At 46.8% G+C, this 18690-nt stretch overlaps 1 protein-coding gene across 3 annotated transcripts in view; it reads right to left on the bottom strand.

Moving 5' to 3' along the window:
• Window positions 1–18690, bottom strand: part of LOC309615431 (phospholipid-transporting ATPase IB) — a 537980-nt gene that overhangs the window by 33795 nt on the left and 485495 nt on the right. For 2 of the 3 annotated variants that reach the window (XM_082365034.1, XM_082365032.1), the window contains exon 35: window positions 16478–16582. The exons of the other annotated variant lie outside the window; for it this stretch is intronic. In XM_082365034.1, coding sequence (XP_082221160.1) covers window positions 16478–16582 — 105 coding nt within the window. The remainder of the gene's footprint in view (window positions 1–16477; window positions 16583–18690) is intronic. 3 annotated transcript variants of the gene reach the window in all.

The following is an 18690-nucleotide window of genomic DNA, read 5'->3' as shown; positions in this document are numbered from 1 at the left end:
CCATATGGGACTAAAAATAACTGCATGCATGAGCAGTTGGGGCAAATTACATACAAAATACAAAAGGACCAAAAAACCCAACTGCCAATTCTGAAAAGCCGAGAGCAAAAGCAGGGTCCTGCGCCTGCCCCCTGCACCCAACACCACCAAAGGGGCGGGCAGACCACCTAAGCCACACCTCCAGCCCGACCCCTGGACACACCCCTACCTTCTCTCCATATAAGGAACCAGGTCACGGATCCAGCAAGCAAGGAAACCTGTTGTTTGTTCTCACTCCCCACCCCGGCTGCAGCAGGGGCCCCAATAAAGCCTTGCCTGAATTTCTTGTCTGGCCTCTGACCAATTTCTATCGATCAAGGAAGGCCAAGAACCCTGGTCGGTAACAGAAGGATGGAAAGAAACCGGGTCCTTGATGACATTCCTGGCTAGGGATCTGCCACCCAGGGCTGCCCTGTAGCAGGACGGCATGTGAGGCGAGCCAGGGACTTTGCCCATCCTGACGGGGCCTGTGTTGTCTGCAAGTGAAGCAGCTCTACTGACATTAAGAGCTCTTGTTCCAAAATAGCTAAGAACCACTGGCCCAAGGACAGATTCAAGGAACCAAGAGTGTCTGCTCAGGAGAGAGCAGGGAGAGTGAACTGAAGGGACAGGGGTGACAGAGAGATGGAACTTGGCCTTTCATTCTTGACCTTGTGACCTTGAGGTACACCTAGTGGTTATTTTTTAAAGCACACTTTTGGATGTAATCTGTAATAGTAATCTGGGTTTTATCACCTTCTCCATTCCCGTAAGCAGCATATATTATCTCTACTCGCTGAATAGACCCATTAGGTCTTGCCTGAGGGGACCACATTCCCCACAGGAGCGTGCCATGAACCCCCCAGGGCTGGAGGGCAGTTCACCGTCAGCCCAGCGTTCTGAGCCTGCACGTGTGGCTGCTTAGTGCTACTTTGCAAGGCAGTTACTAGCCTACGATTTTCTTTTCTCCTCAAAAATGGTGTGAGGCCACTATAAGAAAACCTTCGTGTATTGGAAGTTGTTCTAGGGTGGGGTTGAGGGGTGACCTTCAAACACTCTGGGATGAAATATGCATGTCCCAGGACAGCCCTGCTTAGGGGAGGAATCCTGGGGACATATAAACTTTGTGTCTGCATGAACACACTGCACAGACCTGGATGAAGAAAGGTCAATAGTCTCTTGACTCATAGGATCTCAGTCTATAGCTGTTTCTGGTAAGTGAGGCCTTCGATGGCTCCCTGTGGCCGCATCACAAGTCATACGATTTGGCCCTTACCTACTGATCCAACCTAACTTCTCACCACCGTGCTGGGCTCTCAGCCCTTCATACTGAACTCTTCACCGTGCCCGGATAACGCATTACATCTACTGAGTAATTCCCTGCAGCCAGAATCCCCTTGCCCCGCTTCACCCCCTGGTAACAAATTTTAGTTTGCCCGGCACTCTCCTGGCAACCTCTCCATCACTCTGTTAAAACACTTTTCCTCTGTATTCCCATTCTCTAGCTACTCATCTGCCATCATTCCATTACTCTTTTTCTATTTTTTAACTGCCCAGGATGATCTCTGGCAAAATGCAAGGACTCAGTATACACTCTTGCCTGGATTAGCATCACCACGAAGGCATCTCTGGGTGAGCAAACACATATGAGCAACCCTGTGGGGAAAACTCTCAGAAGCTCTGCTTTTATCCAAGCTGACCCCTGGAGATTAGGAGGAAATCGCACCAAGGTTCCATCAGAGAAACCCCTTTTTATAATGTGATCTTCAACAACAGGATATGCCCACTCACAGGCATTTAAAAAATATCAGGATACTACTTGCTCAGCAGATGTTTTGTGCAAAACGTTTGTAAGAGTTTGCACATAAATGGTAATGGTTTATAGAAGAAAAAAAATCAAGGGAGTATTACATCCTTCACTGCTCACAGATGGTTGTTGACCAAAACTTTTGCAAGAACAAATTATAAACGTCACTGTAAACTCTAGGGTTGGTTTTTTTGTTGTTACTTCATTTTCTTTTGTTGTTCCTATAAATGGTAGAAAATAGATGTTCTTTTGCACAGCAAAGGAAACCATCAACAAAATGAAAAGACAACCTACTGAGTGGGAGAAAATATTTGCAAATGATATGAATGATAAGGGGTGAATATCCAAAATATATAAACAGCACATACAACTCAATATTAAAAAACAAAGAACCCAATTAAAAAATAGGCAGAAGACCTGAACAGACATTTTTCCAAAGAAGGTGTGCAGATGGCCAACAGACACAGGAAAAAATGCTCAACACTGTAATCACCAGGGAAATGCAAATCAAAACCACAATGAGCTATCATCTCACCCCTGTTAGGATGACAGTCATCAAAAGGACAATAAATAACAAGTGTCGGTGAGGAGGTGGAGCAAATGGAATACTTGTGCACTGTTGGTGGGAATGTAAATTAGTGCAGCCACTATGGATAACAGTACGGAGGTTCCTGAAAAAATTAAAAATAGAACTACCACATGACCCAGCAATCCCACTACTGGGTATATATCCAAAGGAAATGAAAAGACTAATTAGAAAAGATGAATGCACCCCAATGTTCACAGAAGCATTATTTACAATAGCTAAGATATGGAAGCAACCTAAGTACCCACCAACAGATGACTGGATTAAGATGTGATGTACGTACGTACACACACACACACACACACACACACACACACACACACACACACAATGAAATACTACTCAGCCATAAAAAGAATGAAATTCTGTCATTTGAAGCAACCATGCATGGACCTAGAGAATATTATGCTTAGTGAAATGAGTCAGACAGAGAAAGACAAATACTGTATGATATCACTTATATGTGGAATCTAAAAAATAATACAAATGAATGTATACAGCAAAATAGAAACAGACTCATAGATACAGAACACAATCTAGTGGCTCCCGGTGGGGAGAGGGGAGGGGGGAGGGGCAAGATAGGGGTATGGGGATTAAGAGACACAAACTACTATGTATAAAATAAACAGGGCTTCTTCCCTGGTGGCGCAGTGGTCGAGAGTCTGCCTGCCAATGCAGGGGACACGGGTTTGAGCCCTGGTCTGGGAAGATCCCACATGCTGCGGAGCAACTGGGCCCGTGAGCCACAACTGCTGAGCCTGCGCGTCTGGAGCCTGTGCTCCGCAACAAGAGAGGCCGCGATAGTGAGAGGCCCGCGCACCGCGATGAAGAGTGGCCCCCGCTTGCCGCAACTAGAGAAAGCCCTCGCACAGAAACGAAGACCCAACACAGTCATAAGTAAATAAATAAATTTAAAAATAAAATAAATAACAAGGATATACTGTACAGCACAGGGAATTACAGCCATTGTCCTGTAATAACTTTAAATGGAGTATAATCTATAAAAATATTGAATCACTCTGTTGTACACCTGAAACTAATATTATAAATCAACTACTTCAATAAAAAAATAGAAATAGATGATCTTCTGTTGTTCTTGTAAATGGTAGAGGTAGATGAGGAATGCTGGCTGAGTATACGTGTGTGTGTACCTAATATGCATATCAATCAGTTGTTAGGTATGTGAAAATATCTGCTGCTGACATGAACACGAAAGCAGCACAGAAAATCCAAATGGATGAACAGCAGGTGCATCTCCGAGCCTACCTGCTGTGTCTACTGATGTCATAGGCTGGGCACGCTCCAGCAGGGCTATAAAAGAACAGGACTCAGAAACCATGAAACCTCTGCAGAGCAGAAGCTGCTGCGTTCAAGAAAGAAACAAAGGCTGGGAACACAGCAGTGACACAGCTATGAGGTAAACCTGATGGAATGATGTGGTTTTGTCCTTTGAGAATATTACACAAAAAGGAAGAAGTAGGAAAAGTCACCTGTAAGGATCAAAGAAGAAAGGAGGAAAGGAGGGCGTCGGCTGGGCTAAGCAGGCGAATTTCCTCAAGATGCTCAAGACAGTTCTCTATCTGGAATCAGATGGCGCACTTTGCCCGTAGACAGTCTTTACAAAACAGCATAGGTACAAATCAGTTGTTTCTGAGGACGAAAGGGTGTTTTCATTGCCCAACGCTGAAGAAGCTCAAGCAAAAAACCTTGAAGGACGGCAGAAACGTGGTCCTCAGCCATCGGACGGCACGATTTATAGATGCAAGAAGCAGAGGCCAGAACGGAGTGAAAATGTAGCTGCAGCGTTTCCCTGGGTTATCAAATAAGAAGCTCACTTGGATTTTACTTTGGAAAGTCGCTGGGTCTCAAAAGCTCCAGGACAAAGAATATCTGTGATGTTGGTCAAAGAATGCAGCGTGGTGGCCACCGGACCTGCACACAGCCCAGCCAGACATCTCTGCTATCGAGTGCTTTAGCATCTTTCATCTGCTGCAAGAAAGACTGAAACATGCTGCCTGGTGGAGCAGGCAGAGGGCTTGGTCTCCCGTTTTCTACATGTTTGCGATGGCGAAAAATGCACCGGAGCCCAGAGTTCCACGTGACAAAAGTGCTTCCAGCAAGTTCCTGTCCTGTGTGCTTTTTAAAAAAGCAAATGCTTTCTGTATAGGTAACACAGAGCCAGGAAGACAAAAGGTCTGGGTGATATATCAATGCCTTAATGAACAAAACAACTATCATTCGAGAAATACCTTGAATACCTAAAATTCATGACTATTTCGGATGAACTGGCAAAAAGAAATATATGGTAGAATTTAAATTTTTAAAATTTCATTAGTAATGAAAAGTTATATTTATCAGTAAATTAAATGAGTGCATGTAAAACTCTTGCCTAAATTTTACTTTTTAATTTAAATACCAAAACTTCAAGTTATTCATTTTATATTACTAAATTAGATTTATAAGTAATATTGAAATAATTGTGTTTTACTCTCTCTAAAGCGTATATTCTTATAAACACTTTAAGTTTTTTGCAGAATATATGCGTCTGGATTTGGTGATTGAATTGAAATACAAGGATAATATATGCTTTTAAGGTTACTGTTTACTAGTTTTTCAAACCATAGTCTAAATCACAGTCTCTATACCTTAAATATTTTAAAAATATTTAACTAAAATAAGCACATATAAATATTTCCTATAATTCATATTAAATCATTTTTATTTATTTATTATTTTATTTATTTATTTTTGGCTGCACTGTGTCTTCCTTGCTGCGTGCGGGCTTTCTCTAGTTGTGGCGAGTGGGGGCTACTCTTTGTTGCAGTGCACAGGCTTCTCACTGCGGTGGCTTCTCTTGTTGCAGAGCATGGGCTCTAGGCACGCAGGCTTCAGTAGTTGTGGCACATGGGCTCTAGAGCGCAGGTTCAGTAGTTGTGGTGCACGGGCTTAGTTGCTCTGCGGCATGTGGGATCTTCCCGGACCAGGGCTCGAACCCGTGTCCCCTGCATTGGCAGGCGGATTCTCAACCACTGCGCCACCAGGGAAGCCCCATATTAAATCTTAATATATCAGAAACCACAAATGTTTCAAGTTAACTTGCTTCCCGAAAGTTCTCACATTAAAGGTTCTTTTTTAAAATTTATTTATTTATATTTCTTTATTTTTGGCTGCGTTGGGTCTTCGTTGCTGCGTGCAGGCTTTCTCTAGTTGCGGCGAGTGGGGGCTACTCTTCGTTGCAGTGCGCAGGCTTCTCATTGCAGTGGCTTCTTTTGTTGCGGAGCATGGGCTCTAGGTGCGTGGGCTTCAGTAGTTGTGGCACGCGGGCTGAGTAGCTGTGGCTCATGGGCTCTAGAGCGCAGGCTCAGTAGTTGTGGCTCACGGGCTCTAGAGCGCAGGCTCAGTAGTTGTGGTGCACGGGCTTAGTTGCTCCATGGCATGTGGGATCTTCCCGGACCAGGACTAGAACCCGTGCCCCCTGCATTGGCAGGTGGATTCTTTTTTTTTTTTTTTTTTTTTTATTTATGTATTTATTTATGGCTGTGTTGGGTCTTCGTTTCTGCGCGAGGGCTTTCTCCAGTTGCGGCAAGCGGGGGTCACTCTTCATCGCGGTGCGCGGGCCTCTCACTATCACGGCCTCTCCTGTTGCAGAGCACAGGCTCCAGACGTGCAGGCTCAGTAGTTGTGGCTCACGGGCCTAGTTGCTCCGCGGCATGTGGGATCTTCCCAGACCAGGGCTCGAACCCGTGTCCCCTGCATTGGCAGGCAGATTCTCAACCACTGCGCCACCAGGGAAATCCTAAAGGTTCTTATAGTTGATCTTACGTATCAGTCACTTATTAGAAAGGTTGTAACTATATATTGCTATTTTTAAAAAAGCATTCTTAGGTGTCCATTCATGTAAAATAATAGTGACAATGAGCCTATTCAGCTCTGAGTGCTTTGCTTGACCCCTGTTCCTGTCTGCAGTCAATTCTGCAACGAGAGCAATCAATTTATCACGATGCTATTTTAGAGAGTTTAGTGCTTACAGAAGCTGTTGGTTGCTTCTTTATATGACTTGTACATTTTTCATAAGAAATTTAAGCGAATTTATATTATTTATATGTTATGTGTTCTTTATATTTATATATTATTTAATAATTATAAAATCATTATGTAATTGTTTAATATAATATATTAATATTATTTTATATATTAATTTAAGCAAATGAATCATCATTATATTAAATATAATCAAGAAAAAAAAGAAAAACTGTCTGAGGTTACAAGGTGAACTGTGAAACCCTTAAATTTGGCAACTAAGTTTTGTACATCGAGGCTTTTCTAGGTACAACCCAAAAGAAAGTAGAGAAAAACTGGATATAGAGATAAGACATCTGTCCTCCCCTAAGATACCAATTTCAGATTTTTGTCATTTTAAAAATCATCTCAGTGTCACACCGATTGACTTTAAAACAAATACATGTGTTAATTTGAATTTTTATAATAAATTCATACTAATAAATACCTTCCGTTTTATATTTTGGTATTTTACTTAACTTTTTAATTTAGGTATGGGATTCCATGGCTTTAAAACATCACGGTAATCACGTGGTCAAGAAAACCGGGTCCTGCGTTCCCCTTGCTTACACCCTTCCCGTGGCTCTGGCGGCTGAAACCCTGGTGCCCTGGGCTGGCTCACAAAATCCCGAGGGACCGAGTGACGTGGGCCCTGCCGCCGCCTAGAAGACTCTGCCCGCACCTCGGAGGCACCGGCCAGACCAGGTGGGCCCCCTTGGCCTTCCCACCAGCCCTCTCTGCAGCCAGCAGGGCTCCTTCCCCAGATCTCCGTCTGGGTGGCCGTGTGTACTGTTTTTATTTGGGTCTCGGTAAGTGCCATCCTGGGAGGCCTTCCTGCCCACTCCAGCCCGGCCAGTCATGCCCCAGGACAGAGCTCTGCCTCACTTTCCTCATTTTCTCCTGTTCATTCACGTGTTCCGTCTGTTACCTTCACGGGACCACGTGAGCCCCAGCACAGCGGGAACCTGTCTCTCTTGCTCCGAGCTGCACCCTGGCCTGGCCCGCCCTCGCTTCCGACTCGGCCCCTATTAAGACATCACTGGTTCTATTCGCTATGAAGCCAACGTGGTGACTCATTAGCAAGTGTGAACTCCCAGTTACCACCCCCGACCATGCCCTGAACCGATCCTAATTACTAGAGAGAGAATAAACACTGAAGATCCCTTTTTCCACTGCCTTGTTAGGAAGACTTCGCTGGGCTCCCTGAGTGGCTGAAAACCGAGGCGCCATGGTTAGCAGTCATTCCTGTATCCTGTGTCCTGGCCCAGGGAAGGATTTACTATCATGAGACACAAATAAATCTATCGCTAAATGCAGTGATGCCCGCTACGGTGACCATCTCCTAGCTGTAACTTTTACATGTTCTCCAAGTTCTTCTCAACCACAAGGCCAATGATGTCATATTCACCTGAGACCACATGGGCCTAGACTGGCCTTCCAAGTGCCAGCCAGCTACAGAGATGGGGGCCACCTCACCTGACACCACCGACCACACCTGGGACCCAGGCAATGTGTTCAGAGTAGTGTCGGGGCAGAAGCAGACATCGGCCATGAATGCAAAATGTCCAGCAGCACGCCTCAACTTCTCCTTCCCTCCGACAGTCCAGTACGACCAGGGGATTCAGTAATTGTCGTGCACGCACTACAAAAACCACTCTGTACCCGTACTTTCAGGGTGTCAGAATGTCTACACTTCTTTCCTCGGCCTCCCCAAGAACTGAGGAATGAAACAGGCCAGAGAATCTGGTTCGTCCTGGAAATTATCTCACTGTGACTCAGTTTCAAAGCGGGTGTTCCTGGTCACCCATTTTCGGCCAGCTGGGATGTTTTGCTCCCCTCCCAGCTGTAGGCAGCGAAGAAAGGGGAGACAAACAACTCACCGATAATGAAAGAAAAGCAATTAGCCAAGATCTTCTAAGAATTTCCCAAAGAACTAATCCCTGCTTGCAATGTAAAACATCACTATTCAAATTATATGACCTATACAACAAAAACAAAACTTTCAAGTCGACCTTTGTCTTTTGTTGCTTAAATAAAATCAACTTTCAAAAAAAAAGATTAAAATATTTAATGTTAGTTTAAAAGGGACCAGTGAGCCATCAGCGCTAGTTACTTACTGACATTAACTTCACGAGTAAAAATGACCTTATCTGCCAACTTTTGGCAGGTGAAGTTGACACTGAGCTAACTTAAGTCATAATCCAAAAAATAAATGTATTCAAGTCATCCGAGAAATAGGATGAGGACTGTTGCCAGCAAACCACTGACCAACACCAAATCTGTCACCCCTGTCACCTCCCTACATTGCAAGGAAACAGAGTTCCTTCCCGGCCCTCTCCAGGCATCCTGTAAAAAGGCTGTCATCGTTCATCAAGCCGTGGGCAGTGGCCGGGCTCTGGGCAGCTTCTAGAACAGCTAACACAACACTCAAAGGTGGAGGAGAAATCCTTTTCTTGTTTCAAAACAAATGACAAATGGTATTCAGAAAAGTTGTTTCAATTATTAAACACCAGGCCATAACAACCACAAAAAGGCCCTCAGGATGGAACATCTGTAAAATAACAGAGCCGATTATTTTTCGTTGACACGGCAGCTTAGGTGTTCATTAATCAAATGCTCATTAGGCCTCTCGCCTCCTTAAGAGTTTATTCCCTCATCCTTTCCTTCCTGTGCCCAGGATGCAAACAGTCTCCAGAAATCCTCACCTGGGTAATCCCATCAGCCCTCCTGTCATTTCACTCTCTCTGTGCCACGAATACATTTCCTCACCTGCTCGGAGGTTTCCCTGGTCTCGCCTGGGAGTGTTGCTGACTCCCCAGTTGGTGGTTTTCCTGAGAAAGCTCCTCGGTCTCTAAACTAAAATATCTGCCGGACTTAGTCCTTGCCCAAGGTTCTTCCCCACGCGGGATTAAACACACTCAGGTTCTTTTATAGACACGCTGGTCCCCAGTAAGGTGATGCTGGCTGGAAGTCACTTTCTCAACAAGTCTGTTCCATGTTCTTTCTACATGTGGGGCCCTAAAGCCACCAGCACCACGACTCTCTGGCTCCTGCAGAGTTCTGCTCACGACCCCATCAGGCTGGCCAACGGCAGGCCCTGGTCTGCAGCCTCTGATGGGGCTCCCGCCCCCGGGCAGGTACCCCTCCTGCCCTCCAGGGCTCCGCTGCTTTCCGAGGACTCTAATGAAGGTCAAATCGGAAACGCAAACACTTGGGTGATTGGCAGTATCTTGGCTTCTTGGGAAGAGGCCTGGACTTAGGAGATGGGGTGCAGCCCCTGTTTAGTTGGGCCACCTGGGCAGGTGAGTCTACCTCCCAAAGGCCAAGCTCCCCCCTCTGCACAGGAGGAAACTGTCATGCGCTGCCCATGGTGATGATCATGACGAGAAAAATCTAATTCTATTAAGCCCATGGCATTAAAAACAAAGCAAGGGGGCACGTCTTGAGATTAAAAGAGACTTAGAAACACAGCCAAAAACATTACGTGTGGACCTCGCCTAGATCCTAAAACAAATCTAATAAAACCCTAAAAAGACAGGGCTGAGACGATCCAGAAGATCTCTTTATGGACTGAGTATCAGCCGATACAGAGGAATGATGGTTAATTATTAGATGTGATAACAGGCACTGGAGTTATAGTGTTTCTATGTCACAACACAAGCAAGGGTAAGATGTATTAGTTATAGACACGTTATAACGTAAGATATTTAGAGCTACATGTTGAACTATGTAAGGGTGAAATGCTGTCACGTCTGGGATTTGCAAAGAAAAAATAGGGGTGGGGAATTCCCTAGTGGTCCAGTGGCTAATTAGGGCTCTGAGCTGCCATGGCAGGGGGCCCGGGTTCAATCGCTGGTCGGGGAGCTAAGGTCATCCTGTAAGCTACACAGCATGGCCCACCCCACCCCCAAAAAAATAGGGGCAAAAAGGGGCTAGATGAAGCAGCTGTGGCAAAATCTTGGTAAGTGTTGAATCCGGGCAATGAGTACACAGCAATTCGTTGTCTTCGTCTCTCTGCTCTCATGTATGTTGAATATCTGAATAATTTAGAAAACTTGAAAAATGAATGTACTAAGGGAAGCCCAGGCAGATGTTAGGATAGTGGGAGAAGTCAGACACAAGTGAGCAATGTCAGTGTGTCTGGAGAGGAAGCATTTGTCCTCAGGTCTGGGTCCCTCCAGGACAGGGATCTGACTCCTTTGTCTGTCCACGTCCTCTGGGAAAACCATGTGTGTTCAAAGGGCCAGCGAAACTGAATTGTGATTCTGCTTCTAAGTTAGAGACATAGGGGTGTTAACGCTTTCTGAAAGTCTACATGTGCTATAGATTTAACCTGTATTATTTCATTTAAACCTCAAACCAAATTGATGATAAGCAAACTAAAGTTCAGAGACGTTAGTAACTCAGCCAAGGTCACACAGCTCAGTGAGTGGCAGGGCTTGGAGCTCAATTCAGGTCTGTCTCTACAGTCTCTGCTCTTTCCTCAGCTTCATGACACATTGATGGAAAAAATGCAGCTGGAAGTAAAATAAATCTTAACCAGATGTTGGAGGCAGACATTTGCCACCTGGTCTGGAGAGGTTCGCTAAACTGATGCCATAGTTTCCTAACCTTTTAGCTAATAAAATGACTAATAGGTATTTTAGAGGAAAAAAGTGGGAGAAGGGGTGGGAGGGAAACAAAAGGAAGACAGAGCTCACACCCTATACTTTGAGAAAAAAAGTATTTTTCCTGAAATGACATAAGGCTTATATTGGAGAAATAATACACAGTAAAGTTGGTGCATCTCCTGTTTTGGGCCTTGTTTATACTCATCTTCGACTCAGCAGTTGTACCAATTTTGACTCGGAGATATGACGATACCAACACTATTTTAAACATCAAAGGATTTCTGTTTAAAGACCAAAGCATAATGGATATTTTTTAGTTGAGTACACACTCAAAATGTATTGGGAAGTTTTTGTGTTTTCTTTTTTTTTTAATTTATTTTTAATTATTTATTTTTGGCTGTGTTGGGTCTTCGTTGCTGCGTGCAGGCTTTTCTCTAGTTGCGGCAAGCGGGGGCTACTCTTCGTTGTGGTGCGCGGGCTTCTCATTGCAGTGGCTTCTCTTGTTGCGGAGCACGGGCTCTAGGCGCGTGGGCTCCAGTGATTGTGGCACGCGGGCTCAATAGTTGTGGCTCGCGGGCTCTAGAGCGCAGGCTCAGTAGTTGTGGCTCGCGGGCTCAGTAGTTGTGGTGCACGGGCTTAGTTGCTCTGCAGCATGTGGCATCTTCCCGGACCAGGGCTCGAACCCGTGTCCCCTGCATTGGCAGGCGGATTCTTAACCACTGCGCCACCGGGGAAGCCCTGTGTTTTCTTTTTGATGTAATTGGTTTCAAAAGAGCCTGGGAGAGTACGGCCTGGTCGGGGGGAGTGGACAAGCTTTCCTTTGTCTGAAAATCTTGCTGATGTGTTTCAGGCTCTGACTCTGGTTGTTGGCAGATAACACTCCGTGAGGAGGCCCAGATCATCAGTGAGGACAGCACCCTGGCCGTGTGGAGTAGCCTTGATGGAATGGAAGCTGGGTGGACACAGGCCGTGGCCCAGACGGAGGAGCGGATCAGATTCCTCTGGAATTCCCGAGAGGCGGGCGGCCGTCTAGATTTCCCCGTGAGCGCTGGCTCAGGCGGGGGAGGGCGCCTGTGCATCAATGTTCACAAAGGATAGAAAACCATACGGGGGATGCAGTGATGGCTCACGGCCCGGGGAGGACCAGCCGCATGGCTTCCTTTACCCAGGGCTCAGCATAAGCTGTACTCGGGGAAAGCACTAAAGCGAAAGAGAATCCCACTGCCTTGCTGGCCCAAGGCAGGGGCAGCAACCAGAACTCTTGACCTTGAAACAGGAGAAAATCAGCGCAGGGCCCACCCCACTCCCCTCCCACCAACTATGATGAACAGAAAGAAGGTCTGGAACAAGACAAGGGTCTCCTTGTTGTTTATCCAGACTAAGCATAACTGGGAAACTAGGTGTTTTCGTCAAATACATTCAACCTTTTTTCTCGCTTTGATGAAACACCTAAAAGACCAGGACACCCCCCTACCACACACCAAGAAAGAAAAAAAGTTTAAGGGGAAAAAATTAGTTTGTCATCTTACGTGACATTTTAGGCGTTTGTTTGAATTATATCTGTAAAGTAAGTGAGCATCGGTAGATTTTCTTCCAGCAGAAAAAAAAAAAATGAGTTGCACGTTGGGAATAAAGAGGGATGGATGAACAACAAGGTCCTACTGTATAGCACAGGGAACTATATTCAATATCCTGAGATAGACCATAATGGAAAATATAAAAAAGAATGGATGTATATGTATAACTGAGTCACTTTGCTGTACAGCAGAAATTAACACGACGTTGTAAATCAACTGTGCTTCAATTATATAAAAAAAAAAGGAATAAAGAGGGAAAAAATATTACCAAATATTGAAACAAGGAATTCTTCCGCTTAGCTCCTCATTTTTCAGATGGTACAAAGTAATGGTGTGCATGACAAGACTCTGCTCCACAGACAAAACAGTAGGGCTGTCTCCTGGGAAAGATCACTGGGAAGATGGTTTGGGGAAAGGTATTCTGAACAATCTAAATACCACTAAGTGTCCAGCATCTCTAAGCTACACAAACTACACAGCGAGAAAAGTGCTCCACCCAGAAAAAAACAAACTAAAAATCAAGAAAACCCATTTTTGTTCATTCCCTTGGTATTTCTTACTTCATGATATTTTCTAGATATCTAATTCCCCTTCTCATTATCAGCTTGTTTTCTCTAAGTCATGAGAACGGGCTGATTTATGCCCAAAGGACACAGGTTAATTTTGGAAGCCGATTTACTCAGGGCAGAAGCCGGTTCATGAAATTTTAAGGTTTTATCAAAATCGTGAAAAAGTGTGGGGGCTTAGATAAGATCAATAAAATGTTCAAGTATTTTACCGCATGAATTAAGGGCACGTAGGGACACTTAAGCATCTCCAGCTACCATTTCAAAATGGTCATTTGGCACAAAAGGGGTTTTAGGATTCATGCATAAAGATTTTGGTTCTATTTCTTGTGAGTACATTCCTGAGAAAAACGGCTAGACTATTTGCCAGCCACTTGGATCGGGGTTTTCAGACTTGGCAGGCTGTCCTCGAGGGGCCCTCGGGAAGGGTGTCAGAGCCGAGCCGAGGAACGGCGATGGTCAGGGAGGCAGGATGCTTGGGCACTGGGGCAGTGGGAGGTGGGGAGGACCTGCTCCAGGCCGGTTCGTCTCTGCACAGATAGGACCACCTCCCCATCTGCGCTTCCACGTGAGCCCTACTCTCAAGCCACGAGATGACGGGCCCCGTCACTAGAGGCCAAGCGATGGCCTGTATCCCTCTGTGGCCACTTGCAACAGGAGCAAAAGCCCCGGAGCACCAGGTGCACGGAAGCTGCAGGCTCACCTTCCTCTCTTCACCGGACTTTCGCGTTTCCGCTCAGTCAACAAATATTTACAGAGCTGCCCCTACGTGCCAGACTGACAGCGGGAGAGAGATGCACGGGTGAACCCAGACATCTGACGGGGTGGGGAGTCGGGCACGGGGAGCTGAGAGAAGAGACAGGACACTCAGGGTCTCTCAGAGAGGGAGTCGGTCCCTGACTCTTCGGAAGGCAGGACAGCGCTGCAGAAATCTCTGCCCGCACTCCTGCCCTGGCCACCCCTCCCTCAGCCCGCAGCGGCTCCGGAATCCAAGCAGGTGATGAAGGAACAATTGTGAGGGCAGAGTCTTCTCCGAAAGAGAGCAGCTGTCTATCCAGGCTGCACACGGACCACCCAGGAGACCTGGGGGCCATCAGGAGGGAGAAGTCAGATGTGCGGGGAGGTGGCACCGAGGATGGTGGGAGGCCTGGGGCCCCTGAACTGTCTTCCTAGGAGCACAGAAGTGAGGCCAGATCCTGGGACAGAGAGAAAGGAGGCCGTGACCCCTCGAGGACCTCCTGCACCCAGCCGTTCACAGACACTCCCATCAACTACCACCGTCGCAAGCGTACAGAGCGCCCACCGAAGAGATCCCAGAACGCAGAAGGCAGGAGACCACGTTTAAACTCTAGCTGTCTTCGGATCCAGCTGAACATGTAAAAGTGAATTTTGAACGGGATAAGTGCATTTAGAAATTACATTCTTTTTGAATCTGCAAAAGCATGTGTGTGTATATATACACATATGTAGGTATAACTGAATCCCTCTGCTGTACACCTGAAACTAACACACACTGGAAATCAACGACACCTCAATAAAAAAATAAATAGTTTTAAAAAATTACATTTTTTAAATCAACCACAAGCTCTCTCAAGGCTGACAGCCCATGACACCCTTCAACATCACGACCCTTCTGCCAGACTGAAGCCCAGCCCCCGACATTTTGCTGGTCTCCACGGGTCAATGTGCTGTCACGCGTCTTGTTCCATAAAACCCTAACACAACACGCCCCCCCACCAGCCGGCCACTGGCCTTCTTCTAGAACAGATGAGGACAGTCTCGTTATAGGCAATCTCTCACCCAAGGCCGCATGGCTCATCAGGGCCAGAATTCAAACGCGGGCTCTGAGCTCTGTGGGCGCACGCGGTCCTCCCCTGCACACGTCCGACTCAAGCCTTTGCCCAGGCGTCTGCCGCAGACATGCCCTCATCCTTTCTGTCCATTACCATCTCCCCGTCCTCCAAGCCCATCCTGTCACCGAGAAAGGCTTCCCGATGTCTAATGGGGAGAAGAGCCCTGCTCACCCTTAGCCTGTGTGGCCCGTGTAACAGTTACACACAGACCACCTTAAAGCCCGGCCCCGCCCGCCCCAGTCCTGACTTGAAGCTTCGGGCAGTGACTCTTTGTCCCGTTGATAGATAACTGCTTACAACAACTAGCACAGCTGCCATACAGTGAATGCTAATGGACTCAATACAGTTAAGTCATAAGCACACACAGAAACCACAACTTCAACTCCATACTCGTCAACCCTATACTCTTCAACCCCTTTCCTAAAATATCTAGTCGTTTGAGATAATATTCCGAATACTTCTCAAAATGTTTGGATTGTCTTTCCTAAAAGCAAAATAAAACAAACAAAATGCTTTGTTTTCACTGCTTTGAAAGATGGTACAACAGAAGAGAAACAAAACAGAATATAAATATAATAGAAGTATTCAACCTCCAGATTTTTGTTTCTTCAGCAGTTGGCTACAGGGTTCCTTCTAAGCACGGAGAGGAGTCGTGCTCATAATTTCCCAGACAGTCATGTCCCTAAGGCAGCAAAAGTCTCCTTACTACCCTGCGAATTCTCCTTGGGCCCAGGTCAATTTCCTTCGGTAAATTTTAACCAAATGCAATCTGATAACATTTTAACATATGCGATTAAACAAAACCTACTCACATGCCCAGCAGTTAGGTGCAGGGGGGTGCGGGGGGTGGGAGGCTGAGGCTGTATGAGAAAGAAGGGGGGTCAGGAGCCCTTGCATCCCTGGACCAGCCAGTAGGTCATGTGATGCTTTCCCAACACCAGCAGCAAAAAAATAATTCATTAAAAACAAAACAAACCCCGGGTATACCTGAAAAGAACTGTAGCCAAATCTACACAAATAACACGCGTTCTTCAGCCAGCAAACCTTCAGGGCAGATACACTTTAGTGTCATAATTGGGCCTGGTATCAAAAGGCCTGGTTTTTAAACACTCTACTAATACTGCCAACACAGAACTTCCCCTGAAGGTCACAATGCTACTATTTCTATTTTCCGCGCGTGGGTTGTTTTCCCATGTCCAGACCCCACATAAACCCCCATCTCACCCGGGGGGCAGACCCAGGGACCCAAAAGTCAGATTTCACGTTGCCCCTGGGAGGGCGAGATTTACACCTCACGCAACCCATCTCACACCGCACACCGAGAAGCGGGAAGGAAACCCGGGAACGAAAGGCGGGAGAAAGGAGAGGGGATCCTCGGCGCATCGGCCCGGGGCTGCCCACCTCTTTCCGTTACTGTCCCGGAGCATTGCTCTTCCCATCACCCTGGACTTCCTCTCCAGCTCCTGCACCTCCTCCAGCAGTGTTTTTTTGCAGGTGTGCTTGGCCCTGTGTCACAAGGAAGAGACAAGAAGGACATGACACATGAACTTTACACAGCCTTGAAAATGAGCTGCTCCCTTCGTGGGCCACATTTGATGCCCTCTGAGCTGGGCCCAGGCTTGGGGACACCATGGAACATTCACCATCCCCGTGCATGGCAAGGGCTCCACTTCCGCAACCTGGGAAGCACCCCAAGTCCTGCAGAACAGACTCTGGCCATGAGGGTCAGAAGCTGCCCCGCTAAAGAGCATCGCCTGTCACTGCAGAGCTGGCTGAGGCCTCCTGCGTCCAGACAGACGCCCAGGGTACCTGAAGAGTCGTGGGTCAACCTCTAAAGCTTTTCACTGCAGGACCGAAAACCCCAGAAGATGCTTTAATCCTCACCCTAGTGGATGAATGTGGGTCCCTCGGGCTGCGCCCTGACGGTGAGATCAGGAGCCCGGGGGGGTGGGTGGAGAGCAGTCTTCTCTCTCCTTTTAGGGTGAAAAGAGCCACTGTCGCAGCAGGACTGGGAATTATGATGCCAGAGTTCACAGTCATCGTGCCAAACCCTTGACCAGAAATTTGGGTCAACACAAATATCTGGACACAGATTTCCTCCCTTCTCTTGCAGAGACTTGCCATCAGGGCCCATGTCTGCAGGCCTCGGCGGCGTGAAGCAAGGGATGGGGTAACAAAACGGTCTGGCCTTTCCAGCCGTGTAAACTGCAGACGGGCCCCTCTTCCCGACCTGCAGGAAGAGTTACCTGCACCCTTTCCTGATTAAACTAAGAAATACCTTACAATGTTCCAATAAGTGTCTGATGGCAAAGGTCTTCCTAAAATTGAGATTAAACAGAGAGCAGCTGGTTGGAAACTATACAGGGGAAGAAAGGGCATTTAAGGAGACACAGGTTAGAAAGGGGAAAAGAAAAACTGTAAAAAGCAAGAGGGCCCTAACGGAGCAGCCCAGGGCAGCGTTCCTTCTTCTGAAAAGCTTGTTAGTTTCCATACAAATGCATGTGGGAAGCCCACCAAGTTAGCCGGACTCAGAGACAGAATCAGAACAAAACTGAGCGCATCTTCAAGGACGCAGGACAGTGAGATGGAACATTCTGGAGACGTGAGCTGCTCCACGGAAACACGTACTCCCGTCTGCCCCCCACCTTCAAGGGAAGGAAGCCCGTGAAGACAGCGCCCCGTCATCTGCTGACACTCCAAGTTCATCTCCGAGGGAGAATCAGGGCTGAGACTCTGTATATGGGTCAGTCATTAATTTCCCCGGAGGAAACAAGAGAAATGAACCACACAGGTTTTCACACATAATTCCTTAACCACACTAAGCAATGTCCTGAGACTCAGGGGTGTAAAATACTGCAGTTCAAAGCGGAGGTGGCGGAATTTTCATTTAAACAAGAAACGAGAAAACGTTTTAACTTTTTGCTGGAAAGGAGACAGTCAAAAAGAATGTGACAATTGATACTGTTCAATATGAATGAATACGCTAGGCCCAAACTTTACCTTTGAACTCACGGGTTTCTGGGGCTGTATGGATAGAAGCCAGCTGGGTAAACAGCCAGCCCCACTCCACGGGTTCACGCCAGATACATGGGTCCCGTGGAGCATGTCTGGTTCGTCCTAGAGGATGAGCTTTCTCGCTTCCTGTTTCAGGACTGTCCTCCCTCCCTCGTCCTCCCTTCTTCTGCACCCTCCTGCCCACAGAGCAAGCAGGGTTCATTAACCCCTAGACCAGCCCCCAGTGTTATCCTCTGGGCCGGGGGGTAGGAGGAAGTGTGACACAGAGAAGCAGGCTTGGAACAGGAAGACTGGACCACAGGGCGCAAAGCACTGGAAATCTACAGCTTGGGCCAAGAGAAGAGAGAATCTGACCCACTGTGCTGGAGCGGCCGGTTTTCACTCATTCACAAAATTGCCTGAGAGGGAAATAATTTCAGTATCTTGATGCTCCTGGGCGTTGTCCATGTTCCCAGTGGATGAAAATGCATCCATATCCAAGATGGATACCATCCAATTTTATAGCATTAATATTTCCACTAGGCTAGTTCCCGTGAGCCAGCCTGGGAACTTAACCAGTATGAGAACACGGTTAGTCCTTCCGCGTGAAGCACTGCAGT

The sequence above is a fragment of the Balaenoptera borealis genome (genome assembly GCF_965194805.1).
Source record: "Balaenoptera borealis genome assembly, chromosome: 18".
In the NCBI taxonomy this organism is placed as follows: domain Eukaryota; kingdom Metazoa; phylum Chordata; class Mammalia; order Artiodactyla; family Balaenopteridae; genus Balaenoptera; species Balaenoptera borealis.
Note: the sequence above shows the minus strand (reverse complement) of the source record. Positions and strands in the feature narration are given on the sequence as shown.